This window comes from Apodemus sylvaticus, chromosome 2 (assembly GCF_947179515.1).
Source record: "Apodemus sylvaticus chromosome 2, mApoSyl1.1, whole genome shotgun sequence".
Lineage (NCBI taxonomy): Eukaryota > Metazoa > Chordata > Mammalia > Rodentia > Muridae > Apodemus > Apodemus sylvaticus.
The window spans coordinates 178,200,376-178,223,700 of NC_067473.1; the positions used below are offsets into that span (position 1 = coordinate 178,200,376).

The following is a 23,325-nucleotide window of genomic DNA, read 5'->3' on the forward strand; positions in this document are numbered from 1 at the left end:
TCATCGGGAGCTTTGGCCAAGGGCATTCGCCTTCCCTGTGCCTTGGTTTCCTTAAAGGTTGAAAAGGATCATTTTCTTATTTCAGTTACTGAGAAGATGAATGAGATAATGCTTCAGAAGCACCCAAAACTGGTCAGAAAAAAAAAAAAAGGTGCTTCGAGAATGCCAGGTTGTACTATTATTATTGAATTGGATCTCCTTTCGGGATGAGTCATTTGCTGCAAAGCCTCACAATTCCAAGTGTGATGAGGAATCAGGGGCAGTAAGGAGCAAGAATGGTGCTCTTTACTGGTGCCAAGGGAGGTCTTACTAGCAGTGAACCCTACCTTTTTTCAAAAGGCAAGGGGACTGGGGGTGTCAAGGCATTAAAAAAATACTATACAGCAACATATTCATAGTTCTGATAGGGTCGTCCGGGATTTAAATGTCCACCATCCCAAGGACTCCATAAAGTAAGTTGCCCTTGTAATAAATGAGATTGGGAGCCTAGAAATTCACGTTGATAATCAAGTGCATCTTTTTAAGAAAGGAAGAGGAAAAGGCAAGTCTTTATTTTCTAAACTATTATATGACTCAGAAACCTAGGGAAAAAAAAAAAACAGTAACAAAAAGACCTTAAGTCTAAATCACTCCCCTTTTAGGGGTCCGAGCTCACTCGTGGACCCTCCTTTTTTAGGCACGCCACACACCAGAAAAGCCTTTCCCAAAAGCAGTTTTTCATTTCAATGTCCGGCATCTCTCTGAGACGCTCCCGGCTAGGCAGTAGCTGGTACAGAACCTCAGGGGTTCGGAGCAGAGCCCTCCTGGCGGACGCCGGCGAGACCCGACCCCGGAACCTTCGCGCGGCGCGGGCGGGGCGCGGGGGAGGGCTTTGGCGGGGGCGCGGCGCCGCTCCGCCGAGCCTCCGAGGAGCGAGCGCAGCGCGGGCCGGCGGCCGGCCGCGGAGGATGCCGAGGGGCGGCGACGCAGGCCGGACTCAGCCGGGGCGGCGGGGAGGGCGCCGCCCGAGGGGGTAGGGCGGCCGCGGGGGCGCGCTCGGGCCGGGCCGCGCGCCCTGCGCTCCGCTCGCTCGCTCGCTCGCGCCCTCCTTCCTCAGCGGCGGCGGCGGCGGCGGCAGCACAAGGCGGCGGCGGCGGCCGGGGAGCAGACATGGCGGCCGACCTGAACCTGGAGTGGATCTGCTCACTGCCGCGCTCCTGGACGTACGGGATCACTAGGGGCGGCCGCGTCTTCTTCATCAAGTGAGCGGGCGGGGGAGGCGCCGCCGGGAAGCTGGGGGGTGGCGGGAGCGAGCGGGCCGGGGGCCCGGTGGGTCGCCCCTCGCGCCGCTCAGCGCCTGTCCCTTCTCTTCCCTGCAGCGAGGAGGCCAAGAGCACCACCTGGCTGCACCCGGTCACCGGCGAGGCCGTGGTCACCGGGCACCGGCGGCAGAGCACAGGTAGGGCGGGCCGGGGCTGCGACTCGGGGCCACCTGGCGGGGTTGGAGGTGCTCCGGGCTCCTCGCGACTGTGTCCCGGGGCGCCTTTCTTCTCCGCCTTTTCATCAGCACTTGGAGACGGCGCCCTCTTCCTGCGCCCTGGTCCCCATCCCTGCCCCGACGCCCCCCAAGGATGGGCGACGCCCCTCGATACCGGATCGCCCCCCGTCTCAGCCTCCAGCACCCTTTAGGAAGTCTTCACCCGCTCCCCGTATTCCAACACCCCCGCGGTGAGACGGTCCCGCATCCTCGCCCTGCTCCCCAGAGAACAGCTTTCTGCCAAACAGCTTCCTCCTCCTCCACCTCCTACTTCTAAGTGGGACTGTGGATAGGTGACTGATGGAAGAGTTAGGGGTCCTGCGGTTCTCTCTCCCCGCGCCATGTGATCCTAACGCGGGTGAGTCCCCTCCTGCTACTGGAGGAGCCGCTGGAGTTAGGACGCTGGAGCGGGCGCCGCAGCCAGTGATCCCGGCTCAAAAGTCCCCGGTAGCCGCAGCCAAGCTCCACGTACCACCAGCAGGCGGTGGGCGAGCCAGGGCGGTCCCGCGTGGGGGGCGTTCGGGCCCCAGTTCCACGAGGAAATGCATCTCGGGTTGCTTTGATAGCTTTCTCGAATGCTTAGCACGAGTAGAGCTGGAGGAGGGCTTGTGGTGGTTTCAGTGCTGGTCTGGCTTTCTTTTGTCATTCTTTGTTTACATTCACCCAACTTGTTTGCCTGAACATAACACGAGTTCTCATACTGGCCCGCCTCTATTCCGGGTGACTGCAAAGGCTTGAGAACAGTTGGGTCGAAGGTGAGGCCCGCTTCAGTCGTCCCTCTGGGTACTTTTCTCTCCAACTCCGAGCTTCTGAGAATCTTCTATTAAAGTTGCCAGAACGGTGAACAAACCTGCCTTTTCAGTTAAACGCTGGAGTTCAGTGAAGTGACTAATAATGTGTCCAAATTTGCAAAAGTGTGGAGGAGGAAAGGGAAGGCTGCTGTAGCAAGCATGATGAGGTTACATTTTTAGGGCATTTCTGACTAATAAACCGTCATGTTTCCTAACTCCCTGTGCAGTCTTTAGCTTCAGCCTGTTTGATATATATATTTGCAACTTGGATAGCCTCGTTACTTTTGTGGATATGGGCACGTTTATTTCATGGAAGAGAATATGGGATTAAGACAATTTAACCCAATTGTTTTTCTTAAAGATTTATTTATTTATTATATATAAGTATGCTGTAGCTGTCTTCAGACAGAGGACCTCCAGAAGAGGTCAGCATCAGATCTCATTACAGATGGTTGTGAGCCACCATGTGGTTGCTGGGATTTGAACTCAGGACCTTTGGAAGAGCAGCCAGTGCTCTTAACTGCTGAGCTATCTCTCCAGCCCCAACCCAAATGTTTTATGGCATTATTTCAGTCTTATTTTGATTATGTATGACACGAATGTCTTCAAATTACCCTCACAAATTAAATTGCAGTCACATGCCAGAACTATTTTATTCTATGATGTGGTTTCACATTTATCTGTGTATTTATTCTTGTTTGGTTTACTTTGCTTGGGCTCCGGCTGGGTGCACACATGGGTGTCTTTTCATTTTGGAGATGTTGTGATTAAATCCAAACCACTTGTCATCCTAAGCACCATGTGGCACATAAAGAAAGATACAGTCGCTCACTTGAAACGTCACATCTCTTAAGGTCAAGTGTGTTGAAACTCGTGTGTAAGTGTCAGTCAGTTTTCCTCTAATTGAATGAACCCTTGAGTTCTTTTCATGGTAGAAGAAAACCTAAATGGATTGGATTGAAAAATAGGGTTTTGAATAGACAAGATATACCTAAAAAAGGTAAAATGCTGCCCATCTGGGGTTTGTGCCAATCAGTGATGGGCATTTTACCAGGTTTTGAAGCCTTTGCCTTTTGGGGTACCAGAGTACAGTCCTTTCCCACCCTGACGACTATTAAAGGGAATAAATATGCTAGCTCATCTCAAATATTGCTGGAACTTCCTTGGTGGCTTTACATTTGAATTGTCATCTTCCAAATTTCCAAATAATGTTATATTGATTGACTAATGATCTTGCCATGACTTATGATCGAGACATACTTAAATGAACATAGCTAGTGGTGAAGATAGATAAGATGGGATTAAGCTTATTTTGCAATCTCACTGAAGTAATACTAATTGTAATGTTTTTTAGATTTACCCACTGGCTGGGAAGAAGCATATACGTTTGAAGGTGCAAGGTACTATATAAAGTGAGTGAATTTTGATTGCTTCCCTTGGTAATTCAAATGTTGTAATGAACCTGAATCTGGATACTTGTGAGTCTATACACAATTCTATCTTAAAGTTTATTATACAGTGTTAATTGTATCCTTTATATGGTTATGAAATTTTGAGGGGGAGGGTAGCCCTTTTCATTCATCATCATGTTATTTGCCTGGGTATTCACAGACTCACAGATTGCAAATTAGAACACTTTTTGCCACCTTAGTTTGCTTGATGTTTCAGTGTGTTTCTGTGGTGGGATATTGTAAAGTCTTCTGGCTTTAGCTATATGGTTCTTACACATTTTATGTTTTGATTATCTGTGGTAAGAAAACTGTACTCACACAAAAAATACCTGTATTGTGTTCCTCTTCCTCCTTCAGAGGCAGTCCATCTTGGATGGCAGATAACAGTCTGCGTTGTTAATAAGTAGCAGAACTGACGGGAAGTTGGGGCAGGGGCAGGAAAAGTGGAACACAGGAAACTCAGGCCACTGCATACCTGTGATGGAGTTTGCTTCTAGGTCTGGGTTAGTGTCTTTAGAAATGTCCCAGACATTGGGTCTTACTAATCCTTGCTTGGGTAAGGCTTTGAAGAGAGCTTGAGATGGCTGACTACTCTGTGAAAACCAGTTCTGTGTGCTACAGAGCTGGTCGCCATTCACCTTAGTCAGTAGTGCTCCCCGGAAGGCCGCTGCTGAGGGAAAGACAGGGCATTGCATAGGGAAAGTTCATGCTACCAGGGGAAAAGAAGTTGGTTTGTCTTTGTTTCAACTTAAAAGCTATTTGTAAAAGAGCTTTTCTTTTGTTTTTATATAGACATTTTTGGCTAATTTTAAGTGACTGAGTCTTGAAAGAGCATACTTAAGCACTGGATTTGGTAATAAGTTTAATAGTTTATTAGTGGTCACAGATTCCAAGTTTAAAGGCACATTGGACCCAGTCAATTTATTTTTCCTAAGTGGTGTTTTTTAAGATCACAGCATATTTTCATTAAATTATAATTACTCAAATGGCTTTTTAAGTTTCTGTAGAAAGATGCTTTATGTAAAATGTCAAGGTATATTTATAGGTGCAGTTCCTTTTGAATGCTGCAGCAGGAAGAGCGGAAGTAAGATGTAAGGCTGGAGCCTCTTCACGAGCATGGTCCTTCCGGATTAGTTATTATCTTGACCAAGGGTTTTGTCTGACGATCAAGCCATACATTAGATGACCTTAAAAAAAATGAAGGCTTCAGTAAAAGGAAACCAACAAGAATTTTTCTAGCATTTGTTTTCATTCTGAGTTTAAGTGGGCTTGTGTTGTGACCATCTTCTTAGATGTAGTACTGATGTTATAAATGAAGGCAGGGTGTCTTAGTTAGCTGGGCTGGAACTCAGAGTGATCTGCCTCCCAAGTGCCGGGATTAAAGGTGGATGCCATCATACCTGGCATAAAAACAGGTTCTTGATTCTTTTTCATGTATTCGGCACACTCTAGATTACTATACACTAAGCTTAGCTGATCTGAGAGTGCACATTAATGTCAGTAATACTTTAATTCCTGTGAATGAGTATGCTCTTGTGTGATTGGGTTTTTTTTTCATAGTTCAAAATTGAAAAGTAACATAGGCCCAATGTGTGTATTTTAATTTATAACTAAGCTAGTAGATCTTGTTTTACTAGCTAGCCATTTTGATGACATTTTCTTTCATGTTGAATTAGAATTTTGAGTACCTTAGGAAAATAAGAGCAATATTAGAAAACTATAAAATAATGCCATCTTAACACTAGTAGGCTTTAATCCTGTGATATTAAGAGATAGCTAGTAATTGCTTCTAAAATAACAATCATTTGTATGGTGAGAGCAGTTCATTCAGAATTGGGCACATCTTAGAAATTCATCGAACATTGAGCCTCTTCAAGGATGTTGGCATTCACAAACAGATGCTGTGCTAATGTGGGTGTATGGCACTTCTAGCGGGGTCGGAAGACCCCACTCCCTTCTTTTTAGCAACATCACTAAGAACAGCTGTAAGTTCTTAGAACCTTTCACATACTGGCTCATCCCATACTAGGGATGCTTTCTCACTTCGATGGTGAAGACTGAAATTCACTGTAATGGTGGAAGTAATCAGAATCATTGTTTCCCTTTGTCCCTGCGTGGAAGGAAGCAACAGGGACATGCCTCTGGCACTTAACCTTCTGCAGGTGACAGCTGAGGATCTTTGCAAGGAAAGATAGTTTCCAGGAAGAGAGTGATCGATGTTCGAGGGCATCTCTTCATCTGTTGTTCTTGAAGAAGGGAGGGTGTTGAACAAATCCAAGGAAAAGGGCGGATAGAAGGGTGAGCTAGCTGGTCGACTTGGCGCACTTGAGACGTAGAGGAGACCGTGCCCCACCCAGTGGGGACCTGCAACACTCTAGGGTTGCAGGTGGGATGTGTGAGTGAGGAAAGCCTTGCTCGTCTGGGGACAGTGCTGGTGCCTGCCTCTTCACAGTCTCTGGTCCTGGGAAGAACTTTCTGGATGGTACTATAGTATTGACAGTTGGAGTGAGCAAGTTCTAGGAACTTCAGTGTTAGCTTGACCTTTTAAAAAACTTTCAAGGTCAGTCTTCCAAACTGTAAGTTAGACAAGCTGGAGAAAACTTCTAAATCCCACCCAGAGGATAAGTTTCTTTGAATTGTATTCTGTGCTGTTGTGGGAGTTTTCAGTATTCTAGAGACTCATGAGAACTGAGCCTGTGGAAGAAGTGGCGTGGGCGACCTGGGAGGGCTGGGTGGCACTCCTGGGTGTGTCGCTGGGGCAGGTCCTGAAGCTTGGATGGGTGAGCAGCCATGGCTGAAACGTGCAGAGCCAGGGTGTGCTGGCATTGTGGAGTGGGTCTGTGCTCGCTCTTCCTTCTAAAATGCATCTTCGCGGAAGCCGGCTTCAAGGAGAAGTAGTTGTCATGTCAACGAAGAACCCGAGGCCCGAGCAGAGTGAGAGGTTTATGCATTGAACAGGGGGTCACCAGTTTACTTTGTATACTTTAGAAGTTGGTTCTTTAACAGACTTACAGCTAGGTTTTAAAAAAGGGTTCATAATATAGACAACTTTTTATATTTGTATTCAAAAATGAAAATTTATAAAAATCCCTTATCTTAAAGATAAGTAAGTATACTTTGACTTTTTTAATAGAAAACTGAATTTAAGTGTACCCTAAACTAGCCTTCAAATCATGCATATCTCTGTATATATAAATACAGAGTTTGAATATTACTTTTTCATATTGTTTTGTAAAACTTAATTCATGTTATTTATTTTCAAGGAAAAAGGCTAAAAATTATTATAAATGAATTTATAATTTAGAGTCAAGCTTTAACTATTACATGTTTTACCCAAAATCAAACATAAGCTTACAAGTACAGAAGATAGTCTTATATACTTGAATGTTATTAAACTTCTTGCTTAAGCCTTGCAAATAGTGCCTAATGAATCTTTAATGACAGGTCACTGTTGCCTAAAGTGTATGTGTCATTGACTGTTCCTCTGTGCTTCAAAGCTTTATGACAGTTTATTTAAAGTGCAAAGCAAATCCTAAGACAGCGCTCTGTGACTGTCAAGAAGCTGCTCCAGGTCGTCAGGCAGGACTGAGCTCAGACTATCCTGACTGGCACACTGTGTGGTAGATGCAGATTCTGGGAGGAAGCTTTTCATACTTTTTTCCTTAAATATAAATTTGACATTTTTGAGATATGTAAATAGAACAATATATAATTTGGGATAATGATGTTTCATTTCCATATCTTCAATAGATCTAAAATGTGCTAAGAATTCCCAAATACCTGCAGTGATGGAGTTCTGATAGGAGACAGACATTTAAACTTGTAAGGAATGGTTAGAAATAGGAAGACAGGGAAGGAGACCTATCCTTCATAAAACCTTGAGAACACTAGTGATACTTGATATTTAGCATTGTTTTCTAGTTAAGTATTGTAGCAATTAAATAGGATTTGAAATAAAGTTTTTGAAACTTGGTCTCAGACTGTAGCTCAGGCTATCCTGGAACTCTTACTGTGTAGCCCTGGATGACTTGTATCTCAAAGTGATGCTCCTGCCTCAACCACCTATGTATATGCTGGGATTGAGAGCGGTTATGACCAGCTGTTTGTCACTAGAGCAGAGTGATGTTCCTGAACGGTCGTGTCAGGGCTCTACTTCCTGTTTGCTAGAAGAGTTTGGACTGTAATGTGTAGCTAGCTCCTTCACTTTATGCCAGTCCATTAGGTACAACACAGCTGTTATTCCTGAAGGAGCTTGGAACATACTCCATGCATTAAAATAGGGAAATGTGTAGGGAAAACATATGTCTTAATTCTTTTATATATGCTTTATATTTTATATGTGTATATAAATTTTAGATCAACTCTAAATATCAGCAATTTCTTTTTAATTTTTATTAGGCATGTATGTGTATGACTTTTTCCTGCATTTGTGTATGTGTCCAATATGCATCGTGTGGTGCCCAGCAAGCTCAGAAGAGGGCATCAGTGCTCCCCTGGGACTGAGTTACAGACGGTTGTGAGCTGCCATGTAGGTGCTGGGAATCAAACTTGGGTCCTCTATAAGAGCAAGTGTTGAGCTAACTATCCAGCCTCTGTATTACTTTTTTGTTATCACAAAAACAAAAAAGTATTATTTGTGGGTTTTATTTGTTCTTTAAACTGATTCCCAAAGAGGCTATAAAGACATGTCTTGTATAGGCCGTGAAGCCTTATTATTCATTACTAGTATTCAAATCAGGTCTGTGAGCCAAAATATAAGTCAGGGTGCTGGAGAGATGTCTTTAAGAGGTGGTTTAAGAGCCCTGGCTGCTCTTCTAGAGGACCAGAGTTCAATTCTCGGCAACCACATGGCAGCTCACAGTTGTCTGTAATTCTAGTCCTCATAGATATGATACCTTCTTCTAGCTTCTGTGAGTACTAGGCACACATGTGGTACACAGACATATGTATAGGCAAAATTTTCATGCAATTAACAATAAATAAATAAAGATAAAAAAGGAACGAGGCAGTGAAAAGCAGGTCCTACACCATATGGCGCCCTAACTTGGTTACTTGGAACAAAAGGTGTATTTCAGGGCTGGAGAGATGGCTTAGCATTTAAGAGCACTGGCTGACTGCTTTTCCAGAGGTCCTGAGTTCATTTTCCAGCAACCACATGGTGGTTCACAACCATCTGTAATGGGATCTTCTGTAATGCCCTCTTCTGGTGTGTCTGAAGACAATTACAGGGTACTCATATAAATAAAATAAACAAAAATTGCTTTTCAGGAAAAGGTATATTTTATACGAATATTATGGTTAGGCTAATGGTCAAGCCCACCAGGGCCTTGTTTAACCCACAAAACCTGTTAACTACTATGAATAGGGTCTGTGACTGGTCTCCCCTATACATTCACTTAGGAGTGCCTTGTAGTTTCATTCTCTGTTGTAGGAGCGTGAGCACATGAATTGGGGATCTTTGAATCTAAGGCCTAGAGGGGGAAACAGACATTTAGAACAAAAAGAACAGATAATATAATTTTAAAATAACATCTTCATGAAGTTAAAGTGCAGTTGGCTGTGACAGATTGGAGAGTATATAGCTTAGCTATTCAGGTTCTGTTACCAGCATTTCCAGCCCCAGCTGAGCTTCTTTGTGGGATTACATGCCCCTCTTTTAGCCTTAGGACCTCTACTCAAGACCAGACCTGCTCATCATCCTCTGCCTGTAGTTCTCTTGATAAGAATCAATGCCTGGAATACAGTCAGTCAGCTTCTGAGTAAGTGGCATCCTGGAGCTAATGCTCACACCCAGTCTATAAGGGTTTTTTTTTTTTTTAATATTATTATCATTATCATTATCATTATGTGCCCCAACGTGGAGGTCAGTAGACAGTTTTGTGGAATCGGCTCTCACATTCTCCCTTTTATATGGGTTATAGGTCCTGGATTCAAGTTTATATCATCTGTCCACAAGTGAGCCATCTTTCCTGTTAGCCCATGATATCTATATTTCTTATGTGATCTTCTCTCCTCTAAAGACTTATTCTCAAAGTCAGTGTGTATTTGGAATGGCGGAGAGAGAGAGGAGTAAAAATGGGCTAGAAATGGTGGGAAGACTGGAGACCAGCCTGATGTAAACAACCGATCGGCTATCTTGTGTGACCTTTTCTTTGTGTTTGACAGATACATGTAAGTTAGGGTTAGTGGTAAAAAGGTTTGTGTATAAATGTGTCAGTTGGAGTTTTGTCAGTTGACAGTAGGAGTTGTCAGTTGGTGTCATAAGAATTTACAAGAGGAGGAGGCAGTTTAGTGAGCTGCCCTGGAGCTGCTAGGAGGTAAGAACTTGAGCAAGGTAGGTTTGCAGGTGCAAGCGATCGATCGGATTCAGGTCTAAAGGACTGCAGGGAGCACTGGAGAGGCTCTGGTCTGCTGTGTCAGTTAGAAGTGCTCCAGCTGGAGGAGCACTTTTAGGCAGAGCTGGTAGTGCTGGTGGGAGATGTGACTACACTTGGAAGTCAGTTGGGTTGTCTATATTCCTAGGCATGCTATTTCAGTTGTCATCTAGAGATTTCAACTCAGGCAGCCCCTGCATTAGACAGGGCAAGCCTGGAATCAGAGGGGAAGACGGTTTGTTGCTCTAATCTAGAAGTTGATTGCTTCAACCAAGTCTGTGACAGAGGGAGTGGAAAGGAAGGAGGCCATTGATCAAAGATATTAAAGGGGAGTTGACAGGCCTTAGGAATCTTGCTGAGCAAGGAGATTGGCAGAGGAAGAGGTCAGAAGCAAGTGGCTACAAGAATGATGGTGCCCTTAGAACAAGAGCATATGTGCGAGGGGATGCAGCCTGGGTGGATAGACTAACGAGGGTTTGGTTTTTGAGTTGTTGAGAGAACACAGTAATATTTTAAGTGGCTGACATTGAACAAACAAGTTTCTCCATTCAAATCCCAGACCCATGCTAAGAATTTCATATTCACCTATCTCTATTTCTTCAACATATACTGAGATTGAATGTCATGGCTTATACTTGTAGTTCTAGTGCTGGAAGCAGAGCCAAGCCACTGCAAGTTCAAAGCCAGCCCAATCTACACAAGGTTCTGTCCAGAAACAAATGTTTCCCTAAACAAATATGGAGGTGGGGTAGAAGAATAGGAAGTGGGGTAAGGTTTTAAACTCTCAAAGCTTGCTCCCTGGGACACGTTCCTGTAGTGAATGCTTCCTGCTGGGGACTACAGCCTCAATTATGCCTGATAGGGACATTTTGCATTTAAAGCACCACACGAGCGTATTAAATTATCATATTAAGTAGGCATTAATAGGGGACTGGAGAGATGAAATTAGCAGTTAACAACATGTACTGCTCTTCTGGAGAGTGTTGGTTCCGTCCCCAGCACCCATGTCAGCCAACTCACAACAGCTAACTCTCTCGCCCAGAGACTCAACCTTTTTTCTCTTTAGAAGACACTTGAACACACATGTGCATGTGCACACACTCAGGCATACATGTGCAAGTACATTTTTAAAAATCTTTTTAATATCTTTTAAAAGTACATGTTAGATTGAAGGAAGGAAGGAAGGAAGGAAGGAAGGAAGGAAGGAAGGAAGGAAGGAAGGAAGGAAGGAAGGAAGGAAGGGAGAGAGAGAGAGAGAGAGAGAGAAAGAAAGAAAGAAAGAAAGAAAGAAAGAAAGAAAGAAAGAAAGAAAGAAAGCCCACTTGTGCAGTACCGTGTTTGTTTACTCCAGACAATAGATACTTTCCACGGAAAATGATCTCGCTCACGGCGGTGTTCTGTCCCTTATCCCTGCCTTTCTCACCATATGCCATTAATATTCGTTGATGATATGAACATCTTTGTTCATAGCACTGTACTTAATTTTGTGCTATCCATAGACTTGTCATTTGTGTTTCTGTGAAATTTAACATTCTTTCTATGTGACATTTATCCACTATGATTTGGTAAATCATACCAAATCTGTTGACAAGCTTGGTTTGTGTGATTGTGCTCAGGCTATGGGGACAGGGTCGGGAATCTGAAGTATAACCTACTCCACATAAAACCAAAATGATGGAGGGACCTGTGTGGCCTCTTGGGAGACACCCAATACCCAAAGTTGACCTTGACCATCTCAGTTTCTATCAAAACTGCTCGCAGGTCCGCTTGAGAGGAGCCGCTGCAGTCTCAGGAAAGCAAAGCAGTGGAGAGTGTGCTGCTGTGGGGGGTACGGACAAAGCAAAGGCATGTCAAGTCCTGAAATGAGGAAAGTGGTGGGCCCAGGAGAAGCCCGAGGGAGACAGGAAGTAGTCCTCAGGGCTGTCGATGGTAGAAATCTCTGGGCTACTTAGGAGTAGCCTCCGGCTTTGTTCGCAGTGGCCCTAAGGACAGAGGCACCCATCACATTCTTGTGGCGTTAGCACTCGTGTCTCAGATGGCAGTGCTCACATGTGAGGACAGTTGGGTGTGACACGGACTAAGCGCAGATGGTGAGAAAAGGTTTCATCCCTCTAAAGCCATTGCCTCAACACCACAGAGCACCACTGAGGCGCCTTCTCTATCACCCAGTCAGGGTGCTTCTGGTCCATGCCAGTGACCCAAAGCTACATGCTGGAGCTCTAGGGTCCTCTTAGCCTTCCTTTCTGGGTTACTGAAGGTTTCTTTCAACCAAACCAGAGAGCAGTTGTCTGTTTTTCTGGATTACAGTCTTTTATTTTGAATGCCAAAGGTTAAGGTTCCTTTTTAGTTAAAAAAAAAATTTTTTTTTGTTGTTGTTGTTAACCAGGACTTTGGCCACTATGAGTCATATGTTCATTCCTGAACTAGGTGCTTGGTCACTAGTGTCCACTGCCTCTTCTTAGCTGGAGCTGAGGTACTGATGTTGGCAAGCCTCCTAGACGTATTGTTAGAGAAGTAGGTCTAATTCATCATGAGAAGTTGTACTGCAGAAGGCTGGCCTCTTTTCCCAGGAGAGGGCAGAGGGCAAAGCAAGGGCTGCATCCTAAAGAAAGTGTGGAGGCTGGTCCTAGAGACCTCCCTGTGCGTCTCTACAAAGTTACAAAGGTACAATGGCTTTGTATCTTATCCAATGAGGTCATCTTAAGAGTTTTTGCTAAAGTTTGTTTAAGCTGTATATGATATCCATTTTACTAATTAAATATTTAGAATAAAGCTGTTTAACCTAAAATTTAAGATGCAGTAAAAACAACAGTAGCACGAAATCTTGAAAAGAAATAATTCCTTGCTGGATTTTTATAGAATAGGTGATATAAAGTAACATGTTAAATTTAGATCAAATATTTTTATCTTAAATATTCCTTATACAACATAGGTATATCATAGTAATGGTTTATAGTTTATAAATTTGAGGTGTATATATCATCTTTTGATTACATAGTAAGATGGTTACTATAAGTAGGCAAATTAATATATCATCTGCAAGATGGAGTAATGAATATCTCTTCTCTCAGCAATACTCCAATAGATAACACCATTAATTGCAACTTTTCAGTGCCAGCATCTATATTTCTTGCTTAATACCACCGAATCTCTGTCCTTTAACCTGTATCTCCCTTTACTTTGTTACCGTGTATTTGACCTTTCCTGTTTCTTCTCTTTTTTAAAGCTTCTATGTTTAAGTATGATCTTGCACCATTTTGTCTATGTATGGCTTATTCCACTTAGCATAATGTTCTTTTGGGGTTTGAATAGCTCCTATAAACTCATATGTTTGAATACTTGATCCCCAGTTGGTTGAATTGTTTTGGAAGAATTAGAAAGTGTGACCTCGTCAGAGGAGGTGTGTCACAACCCCAGGCTATAGCTATGGGGTTTCTGTTTTTTTTTTTTTCTATATTCTTTGTTTACATTCCGAATGCTTTCCCCTTTCCTGGTTCCCCTCCCCATCTGTCTCATAAGCCCTCTTCCCTCCACTCATTTCCTAACCCCCCCTCCCATTTCCCTGTCCTGTTACTTCCCTACAATGCTGGATCAACTCTTTTCAGTACAAGGGCCCTCTCTTTCCCTCTTCTTGGGTATCATTTGATATGCTAATTGTGTCTTGAGAATTCAGAGCTTCTGGGCCAATTAATAAACACTTATCAGTGATTACATTCCATGTGTATTCTTTTGTGATTGGGTTACCTCACTTAGGATGATATTTTCCAGTCCCAACCATTTGCCTAAGAATTTCATGAATTCATTGTTTTTAATTGCTGAGTAGTATTCCATTGTGTAAATATACCACATTTTCTGTATCCATTCCTCCATTGAGGGATATCTGGGTTCTTTCCAGCTTCTGGCTATTATAATATGGCTGCTATGAACATAGTGGAGCATGTGTCCTTATTGCATGCCGGATTGGGAAAGGATCTTCACCAACCCTAAATCCAACAGAGGGCTAATATCCAATATATACAAAGACCTCAAGAAGTTAGACCCCAGAGAACCAAATAACCCTATTAAAAAATGGGGTACAGAGCTAATTTTCACCTGAAGAACTTCGAATGGCTGAGAAGCACCTTAAGAAATGTTCAACATCATTAATCATTAGGGAAATGCAAATCAAAGCAACCCTGAGATTTCACCTCATACCAGTCAGAATGGCTAAGATTAAAAACTCAGTCAGGAGACAGCAGGTGTTAGTGAGGATGTGGAGAAAGGAACACTCCTCCACTGCTGGTGTGATTGCAGGCTGGTACAACCACTCTGGAAATCAGTCTGGAGGTTCCTCAGAAAAAACTATGGGGTTTCAAATGATTCTTCCCATTGTCTTTCTCTCTTCTGGTTTGTCTCAAGGAGTGAGCTCTTAGCTGCTCCAGCACTGCGCTTCCCTGCCCGCCCGCCTGCTACCCATCATTGTGAGCCTCAGATAAACTCCTACAAGTCCTTAGTTGTGCATTAGAGCATTAGAAAAGTATGGCAGGCAGGCCTGTAGCTCCACCCATATAGTTGCAAATGCATTAGCAAACTCAAGTCTGGGACCAGCCTACTCCATACACACCTCCTGTGCTCATCATTGGTTGCTTTTCAGTTGTGATATGTATGCATTTGCTTTTTTTTTTTTTTTTTTTTTTTTTTTTTTTTTTTGGGTTTTTTGGATTTGGTTTTTTCGAGACAGGGTTTCTCTGTGTAGCCCTGGCTGTCCTGGAACTCACTCTGTAGACCAGGCTGGCCTTGAACTCAGAAATCCGCCTGCCTCTGCCTCCCAGAGTGCTGGGATCACAGGCATGCGCCACCACCGTCCTGCTATGCATTTTTTTTGTGTTTGGGCTACTGGACTTAGTGGAAGCCTTCAAAGTATGAGTTGAGTTTCCTATGAGAATTTTTTGTCTTTGCTTTTATTATATGTGTAGTTGTTCATAAATTCTATCTATCTATCTATCTATCTATCTGTCTATCTATCTATCTATCTATCTATCTATCTATCTATCTATCTATCTATCTATCTATCTAAACTGTTAATCTGTGTTTTACCATACTAGTAAAGGCTTATTTTTCTTACTTTGTTGAGATTTAAAAGTGTCTAATTATATGCACTAATCATGCACACCCTTTTAGGAACTCATGGGTTGAGCGTACACGGTAATGCAAGTCCTTTCCTAGCCAGTTAGACAGCTAAGAAGCTGTCTGTTTTGTCATTTGTCCATAGAAGCTGCTATGTGAAGTGAGGAGAAGCCTCCTCACTACCATTGCTGTGACAAAGACACTCCTATCAGTGTCTCCTCACATAAAGTGGAGAGCATAATTCTTGTGCTTATTTTGAAGTCTTTTGTAGAAATTATGTACATATTAGGAGTTGATTTATCTGAATACACCATGAAGAGCTGTGTTTTGTGGTATAAATATAAAATATGGAGGTCTTTGTTTTGCATATTTTTGACATTGGGCATCTAAGAAAATGCTTCATTTTCATTTATTCTGAAAAACAGCCCAGATGCATGGCTTTCAAATAAGTGTCATCATGTAGATGCTAAGTTCCATGGCTGTTTTACGTCCCTTGAAAGTAAGAACCGTTCCATGTAATATGCACAGTTGGGGATAACGTGATGCACATCTAGTGACATATATTTATTTGATTTTTACAGTATGGGGATTTGTTTAAGAAACACCTGTGATTTAGAAATAAGAAATCAATTTAGTTGTTAAATACCCTGATCATTAATCTAAGAACTTCCTTTAAACAGTAAAGTAGCTATTGTTTGTGTGTGAAGATAAAAGGCAGGAGCTTGAATGTTCTCCATGAGTGAAGAATTAAAGATATTGCAGTGTACTGTGTAGCACAGGGACTGGACCAGGAACAAACTGCAGTGGTGGAGATGTGGGGGGCTGGGGGGGGGGATTGGCAAGGTGACATTGAATGTAAGTGTTGCTGACATTTGAAAAAGATAGACTTTTTCAAAATGAATAGATCATGAGTAAAGGAGGTCAGTAGGAAAGACAAAGTCATAGAATAGAACCCTTCATCTTTCGGAAAGGAAATAAAAGATGGGATTGCACCTGTGTAGATCTTTAGGTGCGAAGCCTTAATTGTATTAACGCCAGCGTAGCAAAGATGATAGAAATTCTGTGCTCTTGGGGCTGTGACCAGTGATGGCTTGAGTAGGTTGGGACTTGGGAGCTGTAGGGCATAGGCCAAGTAGAGTCACATTCCTTCGGAACCCCTCCTTTCTCTCTCTCCATCGTGTATTTCCTGGGCAGCCCCACGGGGTGGGAAGCAGGTCACACCCGGTGTTCTAGCCACTGCCCCTCAGCTGCTTCCCCAGATGTGCAGGAATGTGGAGCTGTGTGTTCCATGCTGATTAGGTCCGCTTTCAGAACTAAACACTTAGCTCTTGGAAGGATGGGGAAGGTGCTTAAAGCAAATGGAAAGCCTTTGTCAATTTGGAAAGTATTTCCTAGAAATGACAGACATTTCTGAAAGGATGGTTGTAGAAGGGTGAAGAGCTGCATATGTGCAGGAGACCCTGGTCCTTCTGGCCACACCCCTCACCTACTGACCTGGGCTTTAGAACATCAGGTTGTCTGAGAGTGTGCGGTAACATTGCTCATGTCCCCAGGAGAGAGGCACGGAGAGTTCAAAGTCGAGGTGATTCCCTAAAAGAGGCTGGGATGCAGGGACATGGGACAGGGTGGCCGTGAAGGAGTTGCCCTGCCCCTGCTTTCCTTACAGGCTGCAGAGAAAATACAGCACTCTGTAGGACTAAAGTGAGGCAGGGGGCAAATCGGTGACAATCAGTGACGATAGAGATGGGCGATAACTGATTAATAGATTCTAGGAGAAAGGATACCCTTAGGCTAAAGTCTCATTTGCTAAAAGGTGGAGGTCATCCCAGGAATCTCTAGACTATGATCCTAGTTGGTATTCAGGTAGATTTATGTAAACTTTTTGATGCTAAGATTCTGAATATATATAGCCTGATACACTGTCTAAATAGGTAGCAAAGTTTGCAAGGGATTATGTTCCTTATAAACAGTATGGTATTTACCTGAAAAACACATGCGTGCTCGTGCGCACACACGCGCACGCGCGCGCGCACACACACACACACACACACACACACCTTGTAAACTTTAAATTATCTATAGTCTACCTACAAACCTAATAGAATGGAAATGTGAGTTAATTGCCCCCTACCCATATCGGCTATGGCATAATGACTAGAACAATTGTATGTGTTCAGTCCAGACACAGTCGTCATAGGCCGATGATGTAGTATGTGAATAAGACTTGAGGGGTGTTACTCAGACAGGCACTGTTGAGATCAGCATCCATGCACTGATGATCTGATAGTGGGGTCTGTTTCATCCCTTCCTTGATCGCCTCGGCTTCCTGATCCCTGTGCGGCAATCCCAGAGCCTCTTTTTAGATACTTTGGCTTTTCCCTTGAGGCTTTCTGTCCATAACTGATAAATCTGTAGGTGTGAAATACATACATAGAAGACTGATTCTATAGTCATTTAAGATTATATTTGTGGCTTTTTTGTAGTAATTTTTTTAAACTAGAAATGACATTTTTCAAATATGAACTATATAAATATGCCAAACATTAATTACATGTGCAAGTGCTGAAGGAGATAGTTTAATTCATATAATTCTAGTTATTAAATAAATCAAATCTAAAATCCAAGGATCAAGATTTCATATTTATATTTTTCATTTTTGTTAGTTTCTTGCTGCTCCAGTGTTAACGTGGACATCTCCATTGTAAGTGTAACCTCTTCCTTTGCTCTCTTTGAAAGTTCACAACGTGTGGAACCAGAGTAGACTTTGGTAGCTTTCCATCACAGAGCTGGCTGAGGCAGCCACGCAGGATGACAGGAGTGGGAGGCTACAGAGATCCAGAAGCCCCTGGGAATCCTTATAAAAATGACATTAAGCTCATAGACAGGGACTGTACATGAAGGATGATTAGCATCAATTACTTTCTTCCCTCCACTCCTTGGTCAGACCTGCTTCAATGAGATTAGTAAGACTGGTTAAAATAATCTGAGTATTTAAACCACTTGTGCAGTGTAAGTCAGGTTTTAGTTTATGTTTTTAGTTTGGTACTGCAGAATCAAACCACAGGCTTTAAGTTTTCCCTCAGTGGGACAAGGTAACTGAGAAAATTAACATATAAGGAAATCTAGTTAGTTTTCTGTTGCTGTGAAGGACATTGTGATCAAAAGTAACTTACAGGAGGGAACTTCCAAGTTCTTGAGGGATGTCAGGTCAGGAACTTGAAGCAGAAACCCTGGAGACCTTCTTACACAGCTCTGCCCACCTGCCTAGGATGGGATTGCATGCCCCGGGGGTGGGGGGAGTGGGGGGCTGGGCTAACCTGCATCATTTAACAACCCAGGAAGTGCTCTGTGGACATGTGATCCAAGCAGTTGTTCTGTTAGGCCCCTCTTCCCAGGTAGCCGACCCTAGGTCTGTGTCAGGGCGACAGCTAAAGCTACTATGACAGAATGAAAAGTGCTTTGTTTCTTGTCTGGGTTTTCAATTTTATTTATTTTATGTGTATGGCTGTTTGCCTTCGTGTTTATGTGCTCACATGCTGACCTGGTGCGTACACAGATCAGAAGAGGGTGCCGAATCCCTGAAACTGGACCTACAGCTCTGTGCCTTACAGGAGGGACCATGTGGTGCCAGGAACTGGGCCTGGGCCTGGGCCTCTGCAAGAGCAGCAAATGCTGCCGAGTTGTTCCTTTTTAGTCCTGTCTTTTCCCATTGAGTTTCCTCCTTCCCTCGTTCTTTCCCTTCCTTCCTCTCTCTCTCTCTTTCTGTTTAAAGACAGGGTCTCACTCATAGCCCTGGTGGTCCTGGAGGTCACTGTGTAGAGCAGGCTAATCTCAGACTCAGAGATCCTGCCTTTCCCTTCATAAGCTGGGGTTAGAGTGTGTGCTGGCATGCCCAGCTCCGCTGACTTCGCTTATGCCATTGGCTGGCAGCTCTGGTGCAGTAGAAGCAACTTGCTTTCAGATGTAAAAGTTCATGCTTTTAGTTTTCTTCAACAGATATGTTTTTGAGAATTAAGATGCTATTCTTAGGGGATTTTCTACTGTTTCAAGTCTGATGAGAATTTCAGTAGTGATGAATGAGTGCTGAATTTTAGCATTATTTTTTTTCTGTTGTCAGTAAAATAATTTCCTCCTTTTAGTTTACTACTTAACGAATTGCACGAATTTCATTAGTGTTCTTTTGGTTCTTTGAAGTAGAATTTTTCTGTAGATCTGGCTGTCCTGGATTAATTTTTGTAGATCAGATGTCCTCAGACTTACAGAAATATGCCTGTCACTGCCTCCTGAGTGCTGGGATTAAAGGTGTGCCCCTGCCTCGCCCAGTCCATGTTGTATCCTTTTAAAAATTAACAAGCTTCGGCTAGAGGAAATAGTTTCTGCAGAGGACCCAAGTTCAGTTCCCAGTACCCACATCAGGTGTCGCACAACTGCCTGAAACTCCACCTTCAGGGAGCTGACACCTCTCTTACTTCCTTGAGTACATACACATAAACAAATAATAAAAATAAAAAAAAATAACCTTTATATGTTAGGGTTAGGTTTTAGCAAAGTTTGAACAGAAGGTTTAAGAAGTTCTGTACTCTTAGACTCACACAGACACACTGCCCCCTTCTGGTGATGCCATGCAGAGCAGAATTGGTGAACTTGCATTGTATTTCCTATTTACTCTGGATGGAGTGCACTGGAGTTGACATTGCATATGAGCTTAATGCATGACGGTTGTGGTGACTTGTTTTCTATGTACAGCTCTGTCATGTTTTAGAAAGTCATATTTGGTGCATTTTAGTACAGAACTGAGCAGAGTGCTCATCAGAGTATGCGTCATGTTGTGTCAGCAGCAGAGGGCCTATACCTCCAATACTGCTATTGACCTCGCTAGTTCTTCTGATTTTAATATTTCAGTTTTGTGTTATTTGTTACTTAACTGTTTGTTCTAGCTCTTTATAAAAATACATGAGTCTATGTATTTACAGGTGTAATATGCTATTGTAAGATGAATTTAATAATCAAATCAGTAATTAGCATACATATCTCCTCATGTATTTATTGTTTCTCTGTGTCAGGAACATTCAGCATCCTCTTGTAGCTATTTTAAAACACAAAAAAAATGTTGTGTTGAATTCCAGTCACCATACGTATTGTGCAGGAGAACACTGGGACATTTGTGCTCTAGTGTTATACCCACTCCCCGCCCTCTCCTTACCCCTCTCTCCTTTCCTACCTGAGGTAACCACTGTTTTCTGAAATCAATGTTTTTAGCTTTCAGGTGATTGAGAAGATGTTCTTTGGTGCCTGGCTTAGTTCACTAGGTGTCCTACCTAGTTTGACACGTCAGGATTTCATTCTTTTTGTTGTTTTGTTCTGTGTTGTTTTGTATTGGGGGAGCCGGGCCTGCTGGCCTCATACTTGTGCCACAGTGTAAGATAAGCTTGGGTTCCCCTCCCTTTTGCCTTGATCTTTCAGAGCTGCATTTACAGGCGCCACCATTACTCTGATCCTTGTGCGTGTGCAGCTGGACTCTGCTCCTGGTTCCACACAGACACACTGTCTTTGTGGTTTGTTTATTGGTCGGTCTTGTGGTGCCTTGTCATGCTAAGCAGGCCTTTTTACCACTGACCCACACCAGCAGTCCAGCAACCTATCTTTACATAGAGCACTAGAGATGTCTTGGGAGAGAGATGGAGAAATTGCTCAGGTTAAGAGTACTTCTTACTCTTTCAGAGCTCCAAGTTCAGGTCCCAGCACCCATGTCAGGCAGCTCACAACTGTCTTAACTCCAGCCTCAGTAGATCCATGCTTCTGGTCTCATGTTCACATAGCCACATGCAAATACATACCTGCACATAGTTAAAAATAACGAAAAAGATTTAATTTATTTTATTTATATGAGTACACTTACTGTCTTTAGACACACAGAAAAGGGCGTCAGATCTCATTATGGATGGTTGTGAGCCACCATGTGGCTGCTGGGAGTTGAACTCAGAACCTCTGGAAGAACAGTTAATGCTCTTAACTGCTGAGCCATCTCACCAGTCCCTGTTGTATTATTAAAATAGCTGTTTTACCTGATAAGGAGGAAATGCAGAGGAGTAAAACCTGGTTTGATATGAAATTAAATGGTTTGACATGATATTAAACAAACTTGATACTTGACACTCCTGAATCGTGAGTATGAAGGGACACGCAGCACTGTCCAAGCCCCAGGTCCTGCTTGTGGGGTTGAGACTGTTGACAATGGCTGTGAAGCAGCGGGGACTAGCTAAGAAGTTTTATAGCAAGCATGCGCGTGATCTTGCATTAGATACTGACGTGTATGGTCTCTCTCTCTCTCAGGCAAGAGCAAAGCCACATGATCCTGGGGAAGCTGTATCTGGGATTTCCCAGAAAGCACTGGGATCTAAAGCAACAGTAGCCCAGCACATGTGGCTGCTTCTATCTAAGGTCTAAAACATGGCTTCCCACATGTTTTTACTGTAGCTTGGTTGTACACATTTGTGATGTGAACTCTTAGAATGAAGTGCAGGGTTTGCAGGCTTTTGTTTCTGTCTTTGTGAAGCATGAAAACTGTGTGTGCATTTATTCATATTCAAGCCCGATGTTGTCAGTGCTCACCATGGGATATATAGTAGCAGCCTTACGTGCTAGCTTTTGCCTTTTCAGATGACCCAGAAACACAAAACCTTCTCCCAGCCAATTTTCAGGTACAAAAAATAAGTTTTTTAAAGTTCAAATAAACTTCCTTTTTACTTGAATTGGAAAAGATGAAGTTAAGTGAATATACTATGTCGAATAACCTGCCAAGTACAGGGGCTGCAAAGATGAAATATACAAGGTCTAGCGAGTCTTGGAACCTCATAATGTGTGATGGAATTTGAACTGCCTGTTTGCTTTGTTGAAAGCTAAGACTGCAGGCCTAGGCTAACATCCATGCCTCGGATTGCATTACAGGAATTCATAGTCATACCTGACCACTACTTTATTCTGTCTCTGGGTGAATGAATACAAACCAGTTTTTGTTTGAAATTTTGAGGGCAAAAAATCAGAAGCAACTTTTCCTTCAAGTTTTCATCCCTTTGATTTGTGTAGCAGCTGCTATTTGCAGTTCTTACCTTGCGCACCACAGCAACCCGGTCAGCACTAACTGAGCATGTATTTAGCTGTCAGTGGATGAGTATTTGGCTTTACAAATGAGGACACTAAACCTTAAATGCTGCCAGAACTGAGATTTGTGTGAAGGGTGGGTTACAATAATGGGTTTGTGTCCCGTCTAAAAAGAGTTCAGTTGTGCTTTGTGAAAAAAAGTCCATCTGCAAATGGAAGACAATTTGCAGACAAATCCCAACTACAATATCAGTAGAGTATCAGATTCCAGGAGGTCTCCCTGGGAATACATTTCAAAATCCTCACGAGGTGCCTGAAACCATAGGTTGCACCAAACCTTGCTTATGCACCTTTATTTCCTATGTATATGTAACTCTGATACAGTTTAATTTTATACATTACATAAAAGATAAATAACAACAAAGAAGAAGACAGATGCTCACACACTGTAATGCAGTGTCCAGCATCTGCGTTGTGCTCAGGGCCTGCATTGATTGTGACCCTGGTAACAGACAGATGAGTCACCAGGATGGAGTTGCCCTCTGCCCTGCATTCAAGCAACCTCAGATCAAAGCTGTCTGGTATACAGTCACCAAACCCAGACACTACTGTGGATGCCAACAAGTGCTTGCTGACAGGAGCCTGATATAGCTGTCTCCTGAGAGGCTCTGCCAGTGCATGACAAATACAGACGTGGTGCTCTCAGCCAACCAATGGACTGAGCACAGGGTCCCCAATGGAGGAGCTACAGAAAGGACTCAAGGAGCTGAAGGGGTTTGCAGCCCCATAGGAGGAACAACAATATGAGCCAACCAGTACCTCTATAGCTCCCAGGGACTAAACCACCAACCAAAGAGCACACATGGAGGGACCCGTGACTCCAGCCGCCTATGTAACAGAGGATGGCCTTGTTGGACATCAAAGGGAGGTGAGCCCTTGGACCTGAGAAGGCTCAATGCCCCAGTATAGGGGAATGCCAGGACAGG

The 23,325-nt window shown here is 43.2% G+C and overlaps 1 protein-coding gene across 17 annotated transcripts in view; it reads left to right on the forward strand.

The window, feature by feature from the left end:
- Positions 1–910: 910 nt before the first annotated feature.
- Positions 911–23,325, forward strand: part of Plekha5 (pleckstrin homology domain containing A5) — a 177,207-nt gene continuing 154,792 nt past the window's right edge. For 6 of the 17 annotated variants that reach the window (XM_052175179.1, XM_052175175.1, XM_052175178.1 and 3 more), the window contains exons 1-3: positions 925–1,241; positions 1,359–1,438; positions 3,662–3,719. In XM_052175179.1, coding sequence (XP_052031139.1) covers positions 1,150–1,241; positions 1,359–1,438; positions 3,662–3,719 — 230 coding nt within the window. In that variant the 5' untranslated portion in view covers positions 925–1,149. Of the gene's footprint in view, positions 1,242–1,358; positions 1,439–3,661; positions 3,720–23,325 lie in introns of all 17 variants that reach the window. The other 11 variants (XM_052175182.1, XM_052175183.1, XM_052175194.1 and 8 more) reach the window with 3 other exon arrangements.